The sequence below is a fragment of the Copadichromis virginalis genome, linkage group LG14 (genome assembly GCF_057382275.1).
Source record: "Copadichromis virginalis isolate Kocher_CV1m ecotype Utaka linkage group LG14, C_Virginalis_male_GT1.1, whole genome shotgun sequence".
Classification (NCBI taxonomy): Eukaryota; Metazoa; Chordata; class Actinopteri; order Cichliformes; family Cichlidae; genus Copadichromis; species Copadichromis virginalis.
The window spans coordinates 38,735,598-38,757,448 of record NC_140631.1 but is presented as its reverse complement, the minus strand read 5'-3'; the positions used below and the strand labels follow the sequence as shown (position 1 = coordinate 38,757,448).

The 21,851-nt window shown below is 40.8% G+C and overlaps 2 protein-coding genes across 3 annotated transcripts in view; both read left to right on the top strand.

Annotated features, from left to right (window-relative positions):
• The window catches only part of LOC146694598 (cullin-5-like), a 33,001-nt gene extending 21,113 nt beyond the window's left edge, over positions 1-11,888 (top strand). Inside the window, exon 19 of the mRNA XM_085430855.1 lies at positions 4,524-11,888. Within this exon, the coding sequence (XP_085286981.1) occupies positions 4,524-4,718 (195 nt within the window). The 3' untranslated portion in view covers positions 4,719-11,888. The remainder of the gene's footprint in view (positions 1-4,523) is intronic.
• A 1,698-nt stretch (positions 11,889-13,586) lies between these two features.
• dcun1d5 (DCN1, defective in cullin neddylation 1, domain containing 5 (S. cerevisiae)) lies at positions 13,587-20,624 on the top strand. 2 transcript variants are annotated; one of them, XM_085430854.1, is made up of 10 exons: positions 13,587-13,601; positions 16,342-16,391; positions 16,564-16,606; positions 17,198-17,294; positions 18,060-18,225; positions 18,456-18,547; positions 18,625-18,733; positions 19,294-19,398; positions 19,512-19,614; positions 20,190-20,624. In XM_085430854.1, exons 4-10 carry the CDS (start codon positions 17,230-17,232, stop codon positions 20,243-20,245), a joined length of 696 nt encoding a protein of 231 aa, XP_085286980.1. In that variant the 5' UTR covers positions 13,587-13,601; positions 16,342-16,391; positions 16,564-16,606; positions 17,198-17,229; the 3' UTR covers positions 20,246-20,624. The 2 variants fall into 2 exon arrangements, with proteins under 2 accessions (XP_085286980.1, XP_085286979.1); XM_085430853.1 differs by lacking the exons at positions 13,587-13,601; positions 16,342-16,391 and having other exon boundaries at positions 16,570-16,606; positions 18,120-18,225.
• Positions 20,625-21,851: the final 1,227 nt, after the last annotated feature.

The following is a 21,851-nucleotide window of genomic DNA, read 5'->3' as shown; positions in this document are numbered from 1 at the left end:
ATTGAGATGGAGGAGCTGGACAAACCAAAGACGGCGTTCGTATGTCCCATCGGCTTTTGGGAATTTAATAGAATGCCCCAAGGCATTACAAACGCCCCCAGCACATTCCAGCGGCTCATGGAGAAATGTATGGGCGACATGAACCTGCGCGAAGTGATCGTGTTTCTCGATGACATCATTGTATTCTCCAAGACACTTGAAGAACATGAGGCTCGCTTAATGAAAGTTCTTGATCGCCTGAAAGAATATGGGCTCAAACTCTCACCCGAAAAATGCAAATTTTTCCAAACTTCTGTCAGATATCTTGGGCATATTGTGTCCAGCAAGGGAGTGGAGACTGACCCTGAAAAGGTGGAAGCCTTAAGTACCTGGCCTGTGCCCCGTGATCTTAAACAGCTCCGCTCATTCTTAGGCTTTTCAGGGTACTACAGGCGGTTCATTAAGAACTATTCGAGTATCGTTAAGCCCCTCACTGACTTAACATCAGGCTACCCTCCTTTGCGCAAAAGCACAAAGCCTAAAGCTAAGTCTGTCCAGTACCATGACCCCAAGACACCTTTCGGCGAGCGATGGACTCCCTCTTGTGATCTTGCTTTCAAAACCATCATTGAAAAGCTCAGTACTGCGCCTGTATTGGGTTTTGCCGACCCTAAACTGCCATATACGCTCCATACCGACGCCAGCACTACAGGGCTTGGCGCCGCGCTCTATCAAGAGCAGAATGGCCAGACTAGGGTGATAGCTTATGCAAGCCGTGGGTTGTCTAGGAGTGAATCTCGTTATCCCGCCCATAAGTTAGAGTTCTTAGCTTTGAAGTGGGCAGTAACGGAAAAGTTTGCAGATTACTTATATGGAAATCAGTTTACTGTCGTAACAGACAATAATCCTCTGACGTACATATTAACTACTGCTAAGATGGATGCCATGAGTTACAGATGGCTAGCTGCCCTGTCAACGTTTAGCTTTAAGCTCCAGTACAGAGCAGGCAAGCTTAACTCAGATGCAGATGGCCTTTCTAGACGGCCACATGGCGAGTTGCTTAACGACGCAGTGTCCCAAAAAGAGCTCGACCGCATACAGCAGTTCACACAGACTCACCTGTCCCTACCTGACAGCAGTTTAAGTCCTGAAGTAGTGTCTGCCATTTGTGAGAAACACCTTGTATGCAGCTCTCAAAATGACACCATCCCTTTGGTTCACTCGCTAGCCATTTCTGCAGCTGCCATTCCAGGTGACTTTGTCAATGAAAATGACTGTGGTGGTCTTCCTGTTATACCCCATATGTCCCTTGAACAGATCACAAACGAACAAAGAACAGACCCTTGTCTGAGGGAAGTTATTGCACAAATTGAAACTGGAGAAAAGGTCCCACCAACTGTGCGAGCTGAACTTCCTGACATCAACCTTCTACTCCGAGAGCTCAATCGATTGGAGATGCACAATAACATCCTGTATCGAACTCGCCAAGATGGAGGAGATGTTACCTACCAGCTTGTCTTACCTGAACAGCTCCGTGACTCAGTCTTCCAAAGCCTCCACTGTGACATGGGCCACTTAGGCACTGAACGTACCTTAGATCTTGCCCGAACAAGGTTCTATTGGCCTCGCATGGCAGCATATATAGAACATAAGATCAAAACATGCAACCGCTGTGTAAGACGTAAAACTCCTCCAGAAAAAGCAGCTCCATTAGTGAATATCAAATCCACCAGACCCCTTGAACTAGTCTGCATGGACTTCCTGTCCATTGAGCCTGATCGAAGTAATGTAAAGGATGTGCTTGTATTAACCGATCATTTCACGAAATATTCATTAGCCATCCCTACCAGCAATCAGAAAGCTCAGACCGTTGCAAAAGCCCTTTGGGACAACTTCATAGTCCACTACGGGATACCCGAACGATTGCATAGCGATCAAGGTCCCGACTTCGAGTCCCACATTATCCAAGAGCTTTGCAAGATCATGGGCATTCGTAAAATCCGGACAACACCCTATCACCCCAGAGGAAACCCGGTAGAACGTTTCAATAGAACGTTACTAAGTATGCTAGGTACTCTTGAGGAAAAGGACAAAACTCAGTGGCACAACTATGTCAAACCACTCGTTCATGCGTACAATTGTACGAAAAATGATACAACCGGTTTTGCCCCATATGAGTTAATGTTTGGCCGTCAGCCAAGATTGCCAGTCGATCTAGCATTTGGGCTGCCCTTTAACAACAAAAGTTTCAAGTCGCATTCTCAGTACATAACAAAACTAAAGGCAACTCTACAAGAGACCTACAAACTAGCAACAGACCATGCTAACAAAATGGCAGAAAGAAACAAAACAAGATTTGATATGCGAGTGAAACCCTCAAAACTAGAGCCAGGTGACAGAGTTTTGGTGCGTGCAGTCCGTCTCAGAGGCAAGCACAAGCTAGCCGACAAGTGGGAGACTGATATTCACGTTGTGGTGAACCAAGCAGGTGACTTGCCCGTCTACAGTATAAAACCCCTAACAAAAGAGGGCCCAGTCCGCACAGTCCACCGCGATCTCTTGCTCCCTTGTGGTTTTCTTGCCCCTGTTGAAGAGAAACCTGTCCAACCAACTCATGTACGCAAACCAAAAACAAGGCAATCACCTAAACAACATGAGGAATGTGATCATTCAGAACTGGAAGATGAGGATATCTGTTGGTTCAGAGAGGAACCTCTTCAAGAGCCCATAAAGGTCACTCGAGTCTATGAGATTCCCCAGCCAAAGACACACCCTAATGATCACGATCATACTGAAACTCATTTGCCTGGAGGAGACAACTTACATGAACATGACAACTTGATTGGAGCTGACAATTTAACCGGATGTGACAACTTACCTGAATGTGGAAATCCACTTGGATATGGAAGCCTAGAGGAGAGTGAAACCATGGTGGAACACTCAACCACTGACAATGAAAGCGAGAGTGATGCCAACTTACCCGATGGATCTACCTGTGATGGGCCAGTGGAAGAAGACAACTCAAATGATAATCAAGCAAACTCAAGTCAGCCAAATACTGAGAGTGAAGCCACAGCGACTGTAAGGCGCTCAGAGAGAACAAGAACCCAACCAGAACGACTGCAATATAGTCGGTTGGGAAATCCTCTCGTTTCCATTGCCCAGTCCCTGTTTCAAGGTCTAAGCCTGGCTTTTACCAGTGCCTTGACAGAACAAGATTCTGTGGTCATCCCCATGAAGGCTGGTTCCCCTGTCATTACCGTTTAGCTATCCCATGCAAAGGGACTTGCATGATTCTAAGAGGGGATAGTGTAACCCAGTGTTAAGAACGGGATTAAAAGTATAAATAAATATTGATAAAAACAAAATTAATTATAATAAATACTGATAAAAAGCATGTAAACATAAGTTTAATATGTACATATGTATATGTGGTATATAGATGGTGTGGGGGCAGGACTTAGTCCTTTAGAGTGTGTTTGTCAGATCCACTGAGCGACCAATCATTGGCCGGTCTGACCCTCCCCCAGTCTGTGCGCTGCTCAGACACCTGCGTGTGCCTTCGTGTGCCAGTCAGATACGCCAGAGACACAGACGGTGAAAGATCAGTTTACCCGTGCGGCAAAGAAGCTAGCTGGATAGAGAAAGTCTTTTTTTTGGCAAGAATAATAAGAGTGATACTGTATTCCAGAGGCCGTGAGCCAACGTGAGCACTGTGAAGCCCCGTGTAGCATTTGTTGCTTCGCATGGTCAGGTTTTTTTCCTTTGCTTATTTGGATTGGATTGGTTTTGAGGACCTGAGAAGAATCGAGGATCCCTTTTCCAGTACTGGATGGCGAGCCCAGCCCAAAGAGCCGGATGAACTGGTAGATTGTAACCCGACTGGTTACAAACACACTGAGTGACTACTGAACATTGAAAGACTGAAATTGACTTTTAAAAAAAAGACACAAAAGACAATATATCCTTAGGTCGACCATTTGTGGGGTTTATTTTATTTTGTTTTCAAGAAGCGCGCTCTACTTTTGTTAAATGTGCACAACTTTAATAATTGTTAATAAATGCAATTGTGTTTTCTGCACCTACTGTGTACAAGTCCTCTGTTGTCATACACCCTTGGCTCCTACGAATCTAGAACCTGTCTGATCTGGTCCATATTTCCCTTCTGTCCGCGTACTGTGGTTAAAGGTAACTATACTGCCCGCACTACATGCAAAGAAGGCAAGAAGTAGCACTAACAGGTCTAGTATTGCACCACCAGTGTTACACAATGTAACGGTAAATGTAAATGACTTCATCAGACAGTTAGCACGAGGGTCCATGTGGACGTCTTCATGCCTGTGTGCAGACGCGTCCGTAGAGAATTTACGCCACAATTCACCAAATGCCCATGTGCCTACGAGGCAGACTTCAAAGAGTTAACAACAGGTTAATAACAGGAGCAGAGTATAATCCAGGCTTAAATCAGTACGACCCTCTAAATGAAATGTCGTCCATCCCTGGTCTACACAAAGTTCTAACATTTCCTTTTCTTTCCTCTCCAGGAGGCCATCATCCAAATCATGAAGATGAGGAAGCGGATCAGCAACGCCCAGCTGCAGACGGAGCTGGTGGAGATCCTGAAGAACATGTTTCTGCCTCAGAAAAAGATGATAAAAGAGCAGATCGAGTGGCTCATCGAGCACAAATACATAAAGAGGGACGAGGCGGACATCAACACCTTCATCTACATGGCCTAGGCAGCGAGGACGGAGTGTGTGTTTTGCTGTTTTTTACGACTGGCCTGCATCTGGCGCTTTAAAACCTGCGAGATGAGACAAACAAGGACTTAAAGGATGTGTTTGAAGAAGGAGAAGAGGGCTGGGAGCGCGCTGAAGGACACGGAAAAGCCTTTTTAACAAAAGTGTGGCTATTGTTTGTGTTTGTGAGACGCCAGTGTGTTACCGGAGTGTCATTTCAAGCCGTAGCGTTGAGTCATCTGGCCGTGTGTTTGTCCCTGCTGCCCTCTAGTGTCTGCTCAGAGGAGAGGAACGGCGGCGTGCGCCGTCCGCCAGCAGCTCAGAAGAAGAAAAAATAGTGATGTTATTGAATACTTCCTGCCTTACTTTCATCAGCAGTGGACTTCGGAGAAGGAGGTGGAGAAGGAGTGAGGGCAGAAAAGGAGAACAAAGCTGATATCAGTCCTTTGCTTTCACTTCATGCGACGGCTGCCATGTTAGCCGCAGCCATTCAGCATCCCTCCTGTCCTACACTGATCTAATACTCGAAGAGGGAATGCAGAGTGAAAGCTGCCATCGAGGAGGAGAGAGACAAGTTCAAACTACCGAGGAGTATTTTGCCAAATCGTGTGTGTGTGTGTGTTTGAGTGCATGGTGTGTATCTGATCTTTTAGTTGTGCGTGTTTGTATGTGTGTGTGCACTTTCAACAGCATGCTGCTCTATAATTTTTTTTTCCCCCTTCAGTGGAGAATCTGTCACACTTTGGTTGTTTCAGAAAGGGTTGGGAATTTAAATGCTGGTATTCAGATTTTTTTTGTGATCCCCTGACCGGGCTGCAGGTGACGTCATCTTTGCAGAGCCTCAAGAACAAAACGAGAAAGTGTAACTGCCCCAGTGTGTGAGGTCTGGACTGTGCACGCACTCAGATGGAAGTTCAGTGTCTAAATTTTTACCTCATTCATTCTAAGAGTGTCTCTGTTTGTTTTTTTGTTTTGTTTTTTTTTGCACAGTTAGAGAAAACCACACAGCTGCTCTGTTGCTTTTACTTAAGGTTTGAATGAGCTGCTGGTGTTTGGACCTTTTTCCAAAGCAGAACACTGTCTGAGTTTGTGTGATGTGTGCGCACCCTTTTGTTCTTCCTCTCTGCCTGAACTCTCAGAAACCTACAAATCACCTTAAGCCCATAAACCTTCATAGTGTTTGAAGCAAAGCAACAATTTAGTCCCTTTAAAGCAGCTCTCACGATTCTGCAGCCATAACTTTAGTTCCGTTATCACCGGGACATAAAAACTATTTAGAATTGTCAGTTTGTCTCTGAATCACAAAAGCCTTTAAAAGATTGGTGACTGCCTCAAAACAAGCTGAACTTATTCTACACACTTGGTCCAGAGCAACAACACGATTGTTTCTCATCACACCAGAGCTCTGAATTTGCTCCATGCTAATGGAGTTGGAGTAAATGATGAAAAAGTGAAAACGTTTCCCTTTTTATTACCATAATGAGGACCTAGAAACACCTGCCACCACACAGTGAAGCTCCAAACGTTTAGGGGGAATTAAATAAAACAAAATCACAGGATGTGTCAGGGGGTCGAACCAAAACAATTTTTAGAGATGAAAGTTGTAAAATTGCAAAGGAAAATATGCAGATGTGCTGTACAGCAGATCCATTACACTTTATATACTTATCATAAATCTGGCACAGGACGACACCTTAAAGAAAAAAGACAACTATGAACTTCCTGTTCAGGCTAATGTGCTATTTCCCTATGTTAAAGAATTCAGCGACCTTTGGGAGGTGACCGCGCACTGCAGTAAACACCATGTTACATACAGTAAAGGCACAGAGGCTGTTTTATCATATTTAACCAAAATCTTAGCATTTTCCATACAATCTATAAACATTTGATAAGCTTATACTCACATAAGGCCAACTTAAATCGAGGAAATGTGTTGAGGATAAACAATAATCCAGTGTCTGATTGGTGCAGGGCACCAAAAATTCCACTAAACGGGAAACAACCCTCTAAAAGTAACGAGTTCTTCTTCTGCTCTTTCTCACCTGATTGTCATTTGGTGCTGTAGCCTCTGCAACATCTTCAAAATGAGTGTGAAAATGTATTTTGTCAGCTGACCGGTCAGTGAATGCGAGATCAGCTGCAGTGAATTATAGAGAATAAAAAGCTGCTGAGGTAAATATGGAGAACCAATCAGTGCCCCCCACCCCTCACAATCAGCAGATGTTGTTTCTGTAAAATTACTTTAGGGAATTTAATGAAGACGTGTCAAACTTTACATCACACTATGTCTGCAACTCACTTAGGGGTGAGTTGCAGACCCTTAAAGTACACAGGGTTGAGTGGAAGATTGAACTTTTTAATTTATTAATTTCCAGCATTTTTCAGCCCTCATAACTCCAGATTAACTTCACTCCACGTGTCATCACCTTAACAGAGTTTTAGTTTTTTCCATGATTTTTGGACACGGAATTATAATAATGTAAATAATGTGTTAGTCCCCGCAGTGAAATTACTCCTCTGCATTTTAATGTCTATAATTCTGAGTAACAGAACCAGGTTTTGGTATCCTGGAGAAAAAGTGCGTTTTGGGTAAACCTTCAGTAGTCATCTCACCATGAGGGATAGGTGGAGGATCAGACCATGCTATGGCATGAAAAGGTTTCATTTTTAGCTATGTTTTGATGCCAAGCTCACCTTCCAGAGGTGATCCCTTCATATTAAAAAAACGTGGCTGATTTTTATCAGTTGCACTGGGAATCTTTTTGCTCTTGTTGAACTGAGAATCAAATCCTGTGAGCAGTGAGGAAAAAGAAAGACGACTGTGAATGTGTGGGGTTGTTTTTTGTTTGTTTGTTTTTTAATATTTATTCTGTATTTATGAGGAATGTTACTTTTTGTCCATTTTTTTTTTCTTGCCTTGTTTTTGCAAACACGTCTGTTGCCGTTGCAGTACTGACTTAAACAGTACTGACTTAAACAGTACTGACTTACTGACGCTCTCTCCTCTGTTTTAGCCTGCAAAAAAAAAAACTGTTAGTCTAATTTATTTCACTTTCCACATAAAGATTTATCTGCAATTTTGTCAAAATGCTGAAGCCGCTTTTAAGTTTGTTACTGCGACACATTGATGTTGAGAATAATCCATTTTACACACTGACGTGCAAAAAAAACCATTTTAAAAAACGCTGGAGTTTTCGGATTATTGTGAACTCTTCTGAATGCAGTGAGGCCGTCTGCCTCAGGTTTCACCTGAGATGAAACTAACTCCACATGTCAGTCGCATTATATGCAGTTTTATTCTCTATGCACAGGCCTGGCTCACTTAGTTGTTGTTTTTTGTTTGTTTTTTGCAGATGATACCCTGTTGTATTTTTAAACACATTTGAGGACACTGAGGGACTTTAATGAGTTCTTTCTTTGTGTGATCTGTGAGGAAAAACACTCATTTAATTATATTCAGTCTCATCTGTCTCTGTGTTAGTCAGTAGGGGGTTTCCTCCTCTGGTTTTCTGAAGAGAAAAATCTATCCCAAAACTCTTAAGTCTCAGTGCTGGGCTGCTTTATTCTTATTTTCTGTCAGAGTTGAGGAGTTAAACAGTTAAACCTGCAGTAATCTGTCACACAAAGCACAGAGACGTACAGCAGAACTGGCACAAAATCCCAAATATGGTGCACCATCTAACCTCTTATTCCGCTTGTTCCGGTGGTTTTAGAGGTTTGGTTTGCCTATAAAGATCTAAAAAAGAAGAATTGCTCCACGACTATCAGGTCAGCATGCATGATCCCCGTCTCTTAGGATAGTTAAAACCTCTGAGAATCTAATCTGTGTGTCTCGTACTGTGCATGTGTTAAGCTGCTTTACCCTGCTTACAGGTTATCTGCAACCTGCTTTGCAACCCACCAATACTCAATCTCCTTTTTTTGTTTTTAAACTGCTGTTTCAGATTTATTCAGTTTCAGATCCACAGTCATAGGTGACATCACTAGCTGGGTTTATTTATAGGCATAAATCCTCAAATGCACATACAGCTAACTGGATGAAATGGATCAATAACTGGACCCAGCACACTAAATATTTTTGGGGTGGGTCCTTCCTTTGTTTATTGTTTCTGATAAGCATCTTTTTCTGGTTGAGTTTTAACTTCTGGCCTCAAGGTGTACTGTGTCGTTTTGATTGAAGAAGTTCCAACAATCACAGAAACTTGGTCTGAAAATCATTTTTTTGATGGTTGGTACTCAGAAATGATAACTTGTGAAAAACTAAGAAATTCAAGTTTGTTAATCTGTAGTTGGAGGGGGGAAATGTCACCAGTGAGATTACAGAAGGGCATCAAGGTACAAAGCTGGATTTGTACTTACAAATCTCCAAAAATATTTCAGGCACTGAAACAAAACTTTCAGCTTTGAATCTGCCATTTAATTATTTTTTTCTCTTTTGTTTTTCTCAGACTTCACCTCACTGTTGATAGAAATTATCCTACTGATGCTGAGCTCATAGCCGGGCTAGTGGTTGTCTTCAAAGTTTAAGACTGAAATAACAACCATCCATCCATTTTCTTATGTTTATCCTTGTCAGGGTCACAGGGTAGCGCACATAAATGCTCTATCCTGTGACCCCAGCTTGATTCATTCATATAAGCACTTTTATTCTGTGCTTTCTTAAGCATAGTTTTCATTCATCATCCCATGGATGTATTGGAGAGTAGCTTGGGGTTGGTATCCTGCCCAAGGATATTTGGTGTCTAGACTGGAGCAGCCAGGGAACCAACAACTTTACAATTATAAGATGACCTGCTCTACTTCCTGACATACAAATCTAAATCTTCTAAATTTAGCTCAGGCATTCATGAATCCAGATGATGTTTGTAATCTTCTCACTTGTTCTGAAGTTTATAAGTTTTAACTCATAATGAGAGGTATGTGCAACAACCAATCCGTCAGATGTATTTGTGGCTTCCAGAGGGTGGGTTACTGTAACTCTTGATGTCCTTTCTATTCAGCCCTCACAGAAAATTGTACAAATCCTTTTTGGTGTTTGTGGGTTTTTGTCCTGTTAATTTTTGACATCAGCTTTATTTGTTAATGTTTGCAAGGTTTGCTGCTATAGTAACAACAACAGACGAGCTCAGTCTCACTCACTCTTTGCTTACTTGACAACTTTGGGTTTGAATTCAAAGAAAGTTAAGGCATCCTTCCCTGTGTGGCCACACTTTGAGAAATTTAGAATTCGTTTTCTAATCACTTTAATGCTTTTTGTTTAATATGTCAGTTATGTAGAACTGAACACCTCCAGTTTAACTGAATTTCCATCAGCTTCAGCTCTGCTTTGTATTAAGTGCTAGTTTTCAACTATTACCATGTAAACAGACTGAACTCAGAGGGTAAGCATACCTGTTGCCTGTCAGACTACTGGCTGAACCCGAGCCTCACTTGAATTGTTTATACAGGCTGACAAACTTGAATTTCTTCAGAGGTTTTTCAGTTTCACTGCATCATTTCACAAGCTGTCAGTCTTCAATAAAGGGAACCTTTTATTCTTCTCACTGTATGTCATATACATGTACTGTTAGAAGCTATTTTACTGGCTAAAATGACAGAGTAGTGTCATTTATGACCCCATTATTTAGCTTAAGGTTTCTCTCCTGATCTTTTAGGAGACTATAAACTTTGCATCAGTACCAGATATTATAATAGAAACTCATGAAATGGACACTTGTTTTAAATGGCTCTGTCTGTGTTTATCGTACCTATACTGTTTCCCTATCTATGACGTATTCTAAGATATGTCTTAGAACTGAAGAAGCTTCTCTGATGAGGGGTGGAACATCTTCAAGAAAATTAAAACAAAATCCAAGCTCCTTAGAGTACCATGACCTGGATAACTGGGAACCTACACAGACATTTTATAATATTCTTAGTCATTTGTTTATTCATTAGTTTTTGATCATTTTTGTGCAAAAAGGAGTCGACTGGACTCATTCCTACATCAGCTGAGCTGTCAGTTTGGGCATTAAATGTCTGTCTCAGGGCTTCTGCAGCAGTAAATCTTTGCATTATAGCTGTGTTAGCCATGGTTCACTACAAAACATCACAATGATTCATTCCCACTTTTAAGCACAACACAGGGATTAGAAATGGGAATTTACCCGTAATGTCTAAAAACATAAATATATTTCCTCAGAACTTTCCATGATCTTTACCACACAGGTGGGCAGATTATCTTACAGAAAACTATGAAAGGTTTTCAAAGAAGGAAACTGACAAATTGTTGGGGAAACATTTTTAAGATTAAAAAAAACACAGCAGTAAATATAAGTATTTAGTTGAGGTCATAAAAATTGGATGGAAGCAGATTGTTTTGAGTATGAAGGGAAAGACTGAACGAAAAAAAAATAAGAATGATTTCGATCTTCGAGTCATGCAAAGCTACTCTATCAGAACCCAATCATCAAAATATGGAAATAAGCATAAGTGGACGCCTTTAAACTTCCGTAACTTCCAAAGCTAATTCACTCTCTCCAAAAACAAGCTGTTCAGAATGTGAAATTTAAATAAAGAGAATCCCATCATTTCAGTTTGTATCTTTATTTAAACAAAAACAATACAAAGACAACATATCAAATCTTTTTTAATAAACCTTAGATTTTATTTCAGCAACATGTTCCACAAAAGTCAAACCCAACTGCAGAAACATCCCACAGCTCGTTAAATGTATTAATGAGAAAATGAGGGTTTAAAAAGTAAATATGAGGAAGCTTTCACCACTGTGAAAGGATGTGTGAGCAGAGTTTCAAAGTTTTTCTCAATGTAAAATTTCTTTTTCCAACTAAAAACAAGGGTGTCACCACCTGTGTGATCTCATTTTATGCCCCTCCCCTTTTTTAAAGATATATTGTCTGATTTTTGCATTTTACTCTCATTTGAAACATTTGGATTAACCACAGCTGAAGTTAAAAGACTGAGTGATTCTTTTCTTTTTCTTTTGGTTGTCTCATGTGAAAACCCGGCCTGCACTGCACAGAAGTCAGATTTTACTGTAGCCTTGTGTGACGACAACACTTGAACTAAACACAATCAGCCACAGCCTGAAAACCAGCTGAATGTTTGCTATGACATCAAGGAAGGACTTTAAAAGTGTGTGTTGGCAATAAAAGAAAAAAATCAAAGTGGGATGAGAGTGCTTCTTTTGAGTACTGCTTTGTTTTTGCTTGTTTTAAATATTTTTTTTTAAAGTTGAACAATTTATTTACTGGCAAAATAAAGACAAATGTTTTCTTCCTACTTCCAGTTGCTGTAAAATTTAATGCATTTAAAGAAATTACTTGAGCTTATTGCTTCAAAAAAACAACCCAAATGACCTCAATTTAACACGAGTGGGTTATACTCGGGTGTTTATTTATCAAGAAGATAAATTACAAGGACTTGATGTAGTTTGCAGACTTATTCTGCAGTTCAATTTCCTGAATTTCCTGGAGGAACCCACCCGAGGGATTAATAAAGTTTCATCTAATCTAATCTTACTTCATATTAAGTTAATTAAGAAAATGGTAAATAAACAAATGCAATGTCACAGTGAATGACCTCGATTTTTTTATTTAAGTTTTTTTTTTAAATAAATCTATGAGAATTTATGCTGAATATTTACATTTTAAGAGATGGTGTATGGGCCACAATCATGTGCTCCATACACCACACAGTTACAGGAACACTGGGTTTATTAATGTTCCAACAACCCTCAGTATAAACACTAACTCTGAGTTAATAAACACTACACAAGTCTCAGGTCAAATGGTCTTTTGCTTACTAAACCTTTAAAAACAAAGACTAGAGACCAGCAGGGGGTCATATAATGACACCTGTTATATGCATATGTTTCTACTAAACTATATTTTGCACGTAGATTATACTTTTTATCCATAACATTTATTTTTAAACTTGTTATTTTGCAGATAAATTGTGTTATTAAAGGACAAGCTCTCACTGCAGGATTATCTGTGGATCAGCTGCCTCTATCCTGTCCATCCTGCTCACTCCCAACAAACATCAACTCCTCTGTCTTTGGCCTCACCTCCTGTCTCCAAACCATACATCACAGCAGGTTATGAGAGCTTCTCTTTTACTCTCGCTATCACTACCTTTCTGTCATAAATCACGTCACCCCTGACACCCGTCTACACCCAGTGCATCTAGCCTGCATCTCCTCTCCACATCTCCTGTGCACTGTCCATGACAGAGATTTTTTTTTTTTTCATTTTACTTTTTTATTTGTAATTTCACTAGAATTAACCTACCTCAATGTTTGGTTTTAGTTAACTAGGATAACCTTCCTTGTCGTTAACTCAGAGTGATGGACGAGTTTTTGAACTGTGAACAGCTAAAATTAAATAAAAAGTTCAGAGGAAACTCTATTTTAGAAAAATAGCTGACAGAGATTTTACAGTTTTGTATAAATGTTAAAAATATTTTAAACTTTATTACACCCTGCCTCTCGCCCTATGACAGCTGGGATGAATGGATGCATGGACATGAGTACATGTGAGCATGTGAGCCAAAAATAAGGGACTATTTCTTTAAGAACTAAAACGATATATTCGGCTCTTCGGGGTGTACATTACAACCATCAGATGTTGTCGTTTGGATAACTGTTGCCTAAGACCATATATCCTTCTTGTAAATGAGGTTAAATGTCGTGTTTTATAAACATCCATTCTTAAAAAAGAGCGTTCGCGCACATTTCTCTGAAGAGGGAAACGCTAATTTCGTTTTGCACCCCCATAAAGCGGTGGTATCGTCCACTCTCGCGGAAACGCCGGCTCCAGCCAAAACTCCGGCATAAGAGAAGCAGGTGGAACTGAGACAGTAGTCTGAGTGTGACTGAAAGTGGTAAGTGTTTAAAAACAGTGCCCTATCAATTACCAGGTGTTGCCCCAGGCATCTGTCTTATATTTGCGTCTAATTATGATGCGAGTGATTTAAAGACTTTTGATGCGTGTTTGGACACATTAGCAGACGTTAGCAGAGCAGCTCTGAAACCCGCGGTGCGCCACTAATGTTAGCTAGCAAACAAAAGAGGTTCCCTGTGAGTCAAGTCTGACTCTCTGAAGAAAATGAAGGAGATAAATGTGGAATTTGTAATACGAATCATGTTTTTGTAACATTTAAGTGGCGACAAAATGCGACATCCTGGCACGAAGTCTATTAGTCATTCTAGCCTGGTTAGCTAACGTTAGCATCAAAGGCGGAGACCCGCAGCAGTTTGGATTTTAGCCCAAAGTTTAAAGTTTAACAGAGTCCAGACCCTTAACAGACTTTTTATTCAATATGTACCTGTGTCTTGTGCTTTAGGTGTGTGTGTGGTGGAGGAATGGTGACGTGTGTTTCCCACAGAGCTTTTTAAACTGCTTCTGCAGCAGTGCTGTCGTTACCATGTTTATTTTTAACAGTTCAAACGCTGGAAAAAGTTCGCGTTTAACGTCGCAGACACTGCAGCTGCGCGACAGTTACGTTTGGTGGTTTTTGTTGAAATGCAAACCTGACAACGCCTGTTTTCTTCCGAGCAGTGTCCTCGTTTTTCTGGTGAGCTTTTATATCAAGTCTGAACACGAAAACGGAAATTTAGTGTGATGAGGCAGTCCCTGTTTGCTCCTTCCTTTTAACCAGCTATGCAGGCCGAACCGAACAAAAACAGTGTTTCCGAACTGGCCCATTTCAATCTCCAACAATGGCGTCACCATTCATTTTAACAGTACTCAAGTGAATTTTGTGCCTTTATGAATCGTACTTGTGACAGCTGCTGCGATGGCACACTCTGCCTCTCCACACATCTCCAGGAATCACTTGAATGATCCTAATGGGGAGTAAAGTCTCAGAATTCATTGTTGTGTATGTGTCTGGGATCATGTCAACATGGGATCATGTCTACATATGATCCTAAACTTCCAATGGGTCCTATACTTAAAGGCTGTGGTTCCTCAGTGCTGCCCTGAGACAAGTCAAGGTGTCCCCTGAGATTTTTGCATCAACGAAACATTGTAACTGCACAAAGTACTAAATGTCATTTCAGTTGACCTCATTGGCCTGATTGATAGTGAGGAGATATAATTGAGCAGCTGGACTTGTGATGTCAGCAGCCTTCAGCCCGAGTTAATCTGTTAATGCTAATATAGTGAGCTAATGAGGGCCTTGGAAACTAAACATCCTTTTATAGAGAGACTTCACCTGCTTTAAAAGGGTAGAAGAGAGCTGCGTCTGAACCAGAGGCAGCAGGAATCTACACTACATAAACAAAATTTCTAGGCTGCCCACATAATACACCCACAGGAGCTGCTCTGCCATAGAAACCCATGTCATGAAGCTCCCAGTGTACAGTTTACATGCTGATCTTAATGTCAGAGGTTTTGAGGTCTGCAGTTACTGAGTCAGCAGAACATATGTGCTTTACACCTCAGCACGCAGCGATCGCACTCTAACTTTACATGATCTACCACTTTGTGGATTAATGATTCCTGAACACGTCCACTTTACAATAATACAGCTGACTGCAGAATATCTAAAAGGGAAGAAATTTCACCCACTGACCTGTTGCAACAGTGGCATCCTGTTTCAGTAGTACTCAATTTCTGTTAATTCTTTAGAACGACCCATTCTTTCACAAGTCATTCTAAAGGCTGACTGCATGGCTGGGTGCTTGATTTTATACACCTGTGGCTATGGAACTAAAAACACCTGAATTCAAAGACTAAGAGGTGTGTCCCCATATTTTTGACCATACAATGTATGTGTTCTTGTGTGATAAGAGGATTGATGCAAGTCATACTTTAGTGGTGCTCATTGTTCTTAAAATCAGCTAACATTGCAATCAAAAGAAGTGATGATATTTGAAATGAGAGAGTATGACATGGCATTCTGCACATATGAAGACAGCCAAGTCTTAATTTTTGGTTTGCTGTTTGTTTTGCTTTGGCACAAAGGCTTAAAATCACAGCTCTAAAGGCAGAAATCGGTTCTTTCCTTGAATTTCTGAACGTTCAGTTGACCGTAAGGCCAGGAGGGCAACTGCAATGAAACTTCAATTAACAACGACGCACAGATATGATCCGAATGCCTTGGCTTTGGAAATCTGCTGATACAAAGTACTCACGTCATGCCAGTGTTAAATAAATTTTCTTCAATCTTCATTTAAATCTTGAAAGTAGTTGTAAAAAAAAAAAAAAAAAAAAAAATTAATAATAATAATTCTAGTGTTGTTATTTTGATAATTTCATAAATATCTTGAAAATGACTCAAATTCATATTAGCAGAATGAGAGAACACCACACAAATCCAAATATTTTAGAGACTTCAAGCATCTATCATTCTGAATGAACCTGAGCTGCGCTCCTGAGACTCCATTCATAGTCACAGTATCAGATATTTACCCTAAACCGTTCTGGTTTACAGAAACTATAAAAAAAAATTTGGATCTCATCTGAGGTCTTTGACCTATGATCAGATTTTTCCTCTTGGTTTCAAAGTGATGGTGGTGTTAGTAATGCCTCGCATGTGTTTTGGCTGATGCCTTCGGTCTTCCTTGGCTGACATTCCCTGAATGATGCTGAGTCAGTGCTTGTGTGCTTTCTCGTAGGAAAAGTCCTGGCAAACATCAGCACGCTGTCAGAAACGCTGGACAAGCTTGTGAGTTTTTGTGTTGATTTGTGTGTAGCAGACAACGCCGGTGTAGTCCGGCACGTTTACAGTGATAATACTGCTGGACTTTAGCGTACAGCATCCATCAGCTTATCGGGTGCTGTGCAGACTTTTTTTTTTTTTTTTTTTTTTTTTAAACCAGTTTTCTGTTTTATTCCAGCATTGCTTAGATTTGAATGGACAAGGCAGGCAGAAGTATACAGGTACAACCTCTCACACATCTCATATATATCTGTGTGCTGTTATTTTTTTTTTTATTTTTTTAATCATAAAAACGTTTCACACCATGAATTTCAGTTTACTTCTATTTTAACAGGGAAGGGTAATAGAAAGATGTGTAGAAATAGAAGTATGTTTTTAAAAAACACAGGCGTTGATTTTTATTAAATTTTTTCACACCTACCGCTGCAGAAGGCAGCTGCTTAAAGCCCAAAGATGTACTGATTTGCTACTGACGTTAAACTAATGAAAGAACACAGAACTTAAAAGTCCAGATTTTTGACCCAAGATTAGATTAACTGATTGTTACACTGCGTCAGTGCTCCTCCAATACTTGTTCCATAATTGGCCGTCTCATTTCAACAGTTACCCTTTCAGATAATTCAGTAATCAAAGTGTTTTGAATGTTTTGAATGTTAGAATACCCATCATAGATGGAGGAAATGTTTTGGGTATGAAGCATACAAAGTAAAGCATTTCTGTAAATGTACTTGAGTTGTTGTAGCTGCTAAGATGGCTCGGTCACTCCAGGGTCAAACGGATGTTTGACTGTTGTCTTTGCTCTGTAAATGTAGCCCAGCTAGTGAAGCCCAGTAAAGGTGCCGTGATGCCTGTGAAGAAGAGGAAGCTGCCTGATGCAGATGATCATGAGCAGAACTGTAAAATTACGAGGTAAACAGATCTATCTGCTCACACTGAGGGTGTCCTGTGTCTGCACCGCTAACCTTTGTCTTCTATCCATCCTATGTGCTTCTTGAACCTTTATTGATTACCTTGTGAGATCGATGCTCTCTCAGCCGGGTGTAGGCTTTCTGAGCCCTTCACCTTCTCCTCTTCTTCTTCATTGTGTATTAAGAGTATAGATGAATGCTCATGCTGCAGTCACAGTGAGGATGTAGCCAAAACGCATATCTTCACACATGTTGTGAGTTATGCTCCTTACTAATCGAGGCACTCAGCACATACTTGTCATCTTAATCAGCACTGCCTCAGTCTTCAGGACTGTAGGAGAGTATCTAAAGTGCCACTTTATTAGGTACCTTTGCTTTATTCTTGGATATAAATGAGGTGGATAATCCATCAGTGCCTCAGCTCTGTACATCATAAATGTCCGTGCAGACTTAATTTCAGGTTTTTAATGAAATATGGTGACAGTTTGAGTCTCATGTGAATAATCACCCGAGCCATTTGCATACAGCAGCATCTGATCTGACTTGGTAGCAGTTGATTCTAAACTGGCTGGCTGACTGGATACACCAATGTTCTTGGAGCTGTTCAGAGTCAGAGGTGCTGGAGCCTATCCCAGCTCTCACAGGGTGAAATCCTTTGTTGTATTTTTGCTTTGACTGTAGTCCAGCTGTTGTATAGCTGCCATGTAACAACCTCCTGAAGTTATGGCTGCACATTTATCTTTAAAATGTTTGGTCTGTGCTGAAGTTTTACCCGACCTCTGATCCGCGGTCCGAGGTCAATCAACACTGACAAGCCCTTTTCCAGTAAGAAGTGCCTGGCCTGGTTCCACAAGTACGCTGCCCCCGACAAGGTGTTCGGCCCAGAGGCCATGGAGAAGTTCTGTGAGGACATCGGCGTGGAACCAGAGAATGTAAGTCAGCAGCTTGACTCTTAGTCACTCTGCATGTCCCTTACCTGATGAACTCCTGACCATCAGGAGTCATAGGGTAACACTCAGAAAAGAGACTGTGAGGCACTCATGATGTGAGAATGTTTTATGGAGCTTTATTTTAGCAACAAATGTTTTTTTCTGTGAAAAATAAAGATGGTAGGAAACAAGCTTTCTTACACTTGTTTGAATCTCCTCTTTCTTTCCTGCAGATTATCATGTTAGTTTTAGCGTGGCATCTAGAAGCAGCAAACATGGGGTACTTCACAAAAGACGAGTGGCTCAGGGGAATGACGATATTACAGTAAGAAATCTTATTCTTTCAGTTTATTTGTGGTTGAGGTTACAAATACGCTTAAATGTGTTTTCGTCTACATGCAGGTGTGACTGCACAGAGAGATTACAAAGTAAACTTGATTACCTGCGCAGTGAGCTCAACGATGCTGCGACCTTTAAAAATATCTACAGATACGCCTTTGACTTTGCCAGAGTGAGTCTATTTATTTTTTGTTATTATTTGGAAGTTAAGCCTGTAAAAATCCTTGAGCATCATTTTGTAATATGTCTGCAGTGTTTGTGCTCCTGACTTTGTGATTGTTATGAGGAAAAGTTGGAATAAAAATAATAATTTAAAAGCGCCAAATTACCACAAAATAGTTCCCTATGGGGTGACCATGTTTTAACCGGGAGGAGCAGATGCTACATTTAAACTCTGAGCTTCTGAAAAGATTTGGTGTGGTGACCATAAATGAAGCTTAACTTCACCAACACAGGCTTTCAGATCAAGTCTCTGAATCCTGACTCTGAGCTTGATGCAGTGAATCTCCCTGCTGATGCAGCTGGATTTTTTTTTTTTTTTTTTTTTTTTAAATAACCATAAATGAGGGAGTGTCTTTTCAATTTCAGTGCAGCAACCGTGCAGTTAGGTTTAACTGTTATGACTAATGGGATTGTGGGGGAAACACTCATCAGCGCATTCATGGGATCATAAGAGATATGAACTGCTGCACTTATTACTGAGCTCACTCACTGAGTTGCTTCTGTCCTCAGGATAAGAACCAGAGGAGTTTGGACATGGACACGGCAAAATTAATGCTGGCTCTGCTGCTGGGAAGGTCATGGCCGCTCTTCCCAGTCTTCAGCCAGTTCCTGGAGGTAAATCTCATTGCTCTGATAAAGGAGATGTGAAATCAACTCATCTTCAAACAGCTCTTCACTCCTCTCTCTGGGTTGTTTCCTCACGGTCTCCCTCCCATTGTCTCCCACAGCAGTCCAAGTACAAGGGATTGAATAAAGACCAGTGGTATAATGTTCTGGAGTTCAGCCGGACCATCAACCCAGACCTCAGTAACTACGATGAGGATGGAGCTTGTGAGTACCACTTGTACTAGGAAAATAGTGCAGGCCTCTCTTACAGAGCTGCTTCAAGGCGGGAATATAAACCTGTATGAAATGTCCAAACATGGAATAGGATGTGTTGGCCAGTTATCGCCCCACCTGGACCATCCAGGGCTTTGGTTTGGGAATGGCCGCTGTCGCACAGTTTGTCATAATACACAAGAACACATCTGGATCGGTTCACACTCTTAGGACAGAAGGATGAGCATGTTATAATTCTGGGGGGTCTTCCGTGATGGCTCACTCATTTCTGTGAAAGGAAATCTAATATCTGTCCATCACTTGTAGTCCAAAATGCCACAGCAGTCCTGATGTTAATAAATTTACACCAGCTTCCCTCCATTTTTGTATTGATTTTAAGATTCTTTTATTTTCTAAGTTTTAAATGGCCAGCTGTTTAAGCAAACTTTTCAACATGTATAACTGCAAAAGAATGTTAAACAAGCATTTCAGTTTTAAACCTTAAAATGGCTTCATGTCTTCACTGAACAGTAATAATGTGCAGGCGCACCTTTGTCTATATTTACGGGTTTATTTGTTTTTTGCAGGGCCGGTGCTTCTAGACGAGTTCGTGGAATGGCGAAGAAGTTGGTCAGCTTCATAGCATTAACAGCCACAAAAACAAAAGGATGAAGAGGGAGAAAACTGAGAACCCGGGAAGGAGTCTGGAAAAAGGTTTCATCCACACATACACAGAAATATGGAGTACAACCTCGTCCCTGTGGACCTTCGAATCCCGTTAGAGGCGCCTGTGCACCATCGTCCAAATGCTAAGAGGCCTTCCTCCTGCTGAGAAGACTTTTTTTTTTTTTTTTTTTAAATAGTGTTAATTTCAAGAAAAGAAACTGTCAGAGGGAAAATGAACTGAGAAGAGCTGTGGAATTTATGTTAAATGTTATGTTTTTGTTTTTGTTTTTTTCCCCCCCATTTTTGTGTCTTGTTTATAGACGTTTTGACAGTAATAAAAAGGAAATGGAAATTCATCAAGCTGCAGAGCCCAGGTTTCATTCGCCACTCCTGCACCGTGTTAACACACTAAGGCATGCAGAAACTGGTCAGCCTGAAGAAATTTACCATTTCTTTTTTAGGTGTCAGTCCAGCAACCCCTGAGCAGATACAGCAGTTATCCCTTTACCTCCTAACACTTCTTATTAGACCACATCCTGCCAGATAACCAGCACCTAACCTGCTAGAAGCAAGTCTCACCACTCTACAGCTATCCTGAAACCCCTCTGGGCAGTTAATTTAGTGAATGCTTTAAAAAAACAAACAAAAAAAAAACAACAACTTTAAAGGTACTTTCTAAAATTACCAGCTGCAAATGTCAACTAAAACTGTGACCAGCAGGGGGAGTTGTTTCCCCAGAGCTCATAATGTTTCACATTTCTTCTTGGACTTCTCCACATTTACTCATGAGACTCTTTCACCGCTGTAAATAAGAATATATTCTTGGCTGGTTAACGCTTACTGTTCATGTTGTATGCCTTGCACGGTATAATCTGGGCCCTACAACAAATTTTGAACTGCACATCAATTTAGAATGTGTAAACCAGCGGTACCCAACCCCCGGGTCCATGAGTCGTTTGGTACCGGGGTTGTTGGGCTCAGGTGTGAAATTAATGGTTTTCAGGGTTTTTATTGTTAACTCTGTTTCCCTGGGTTTTTTCCCATGTTGTAGTTGTGTCTTATTTTGAAAGAATTATTTACGCTTTACCGTAGCGACCAGAGAGCGTTAAGGGGCAAAGAGGAGGATGTTACTCTCAATGTTGTTGGTGCATTTTAGGAGGATGCTGCTAATAAAGTTGCAAAATTACACAGTTAATTTGCGTTTATTATTATATTTACAAAATAACAGTTTTTGTCTTGATCGTATCATTTTATTTGTTGTATTTATCCGCGACACCTTAAAGGCCGGTCTGTGAAAATATTGTCTGACATTTAACCGGTCTGTGGCGCTAAAAAGTTCAGGGACTGCTGGAGTAAACGGCCTGCCTTAATAAGTGGAAGATTAATCCTTAATTAAGAGAGCAGGGAGAGTCAACTTATTTCCCCCCCAAACACAAACTAAATTTACTATCTGACATCATGTCCTGTTTTATACATGAAAGCATAATAGCATAATGATTTAATCATTACAAGTAGCGAGGACATTCTCAGAAGCGGCAAGTAATTTACTCACATTTCATCCATACACAAGTCACAGTTTAACT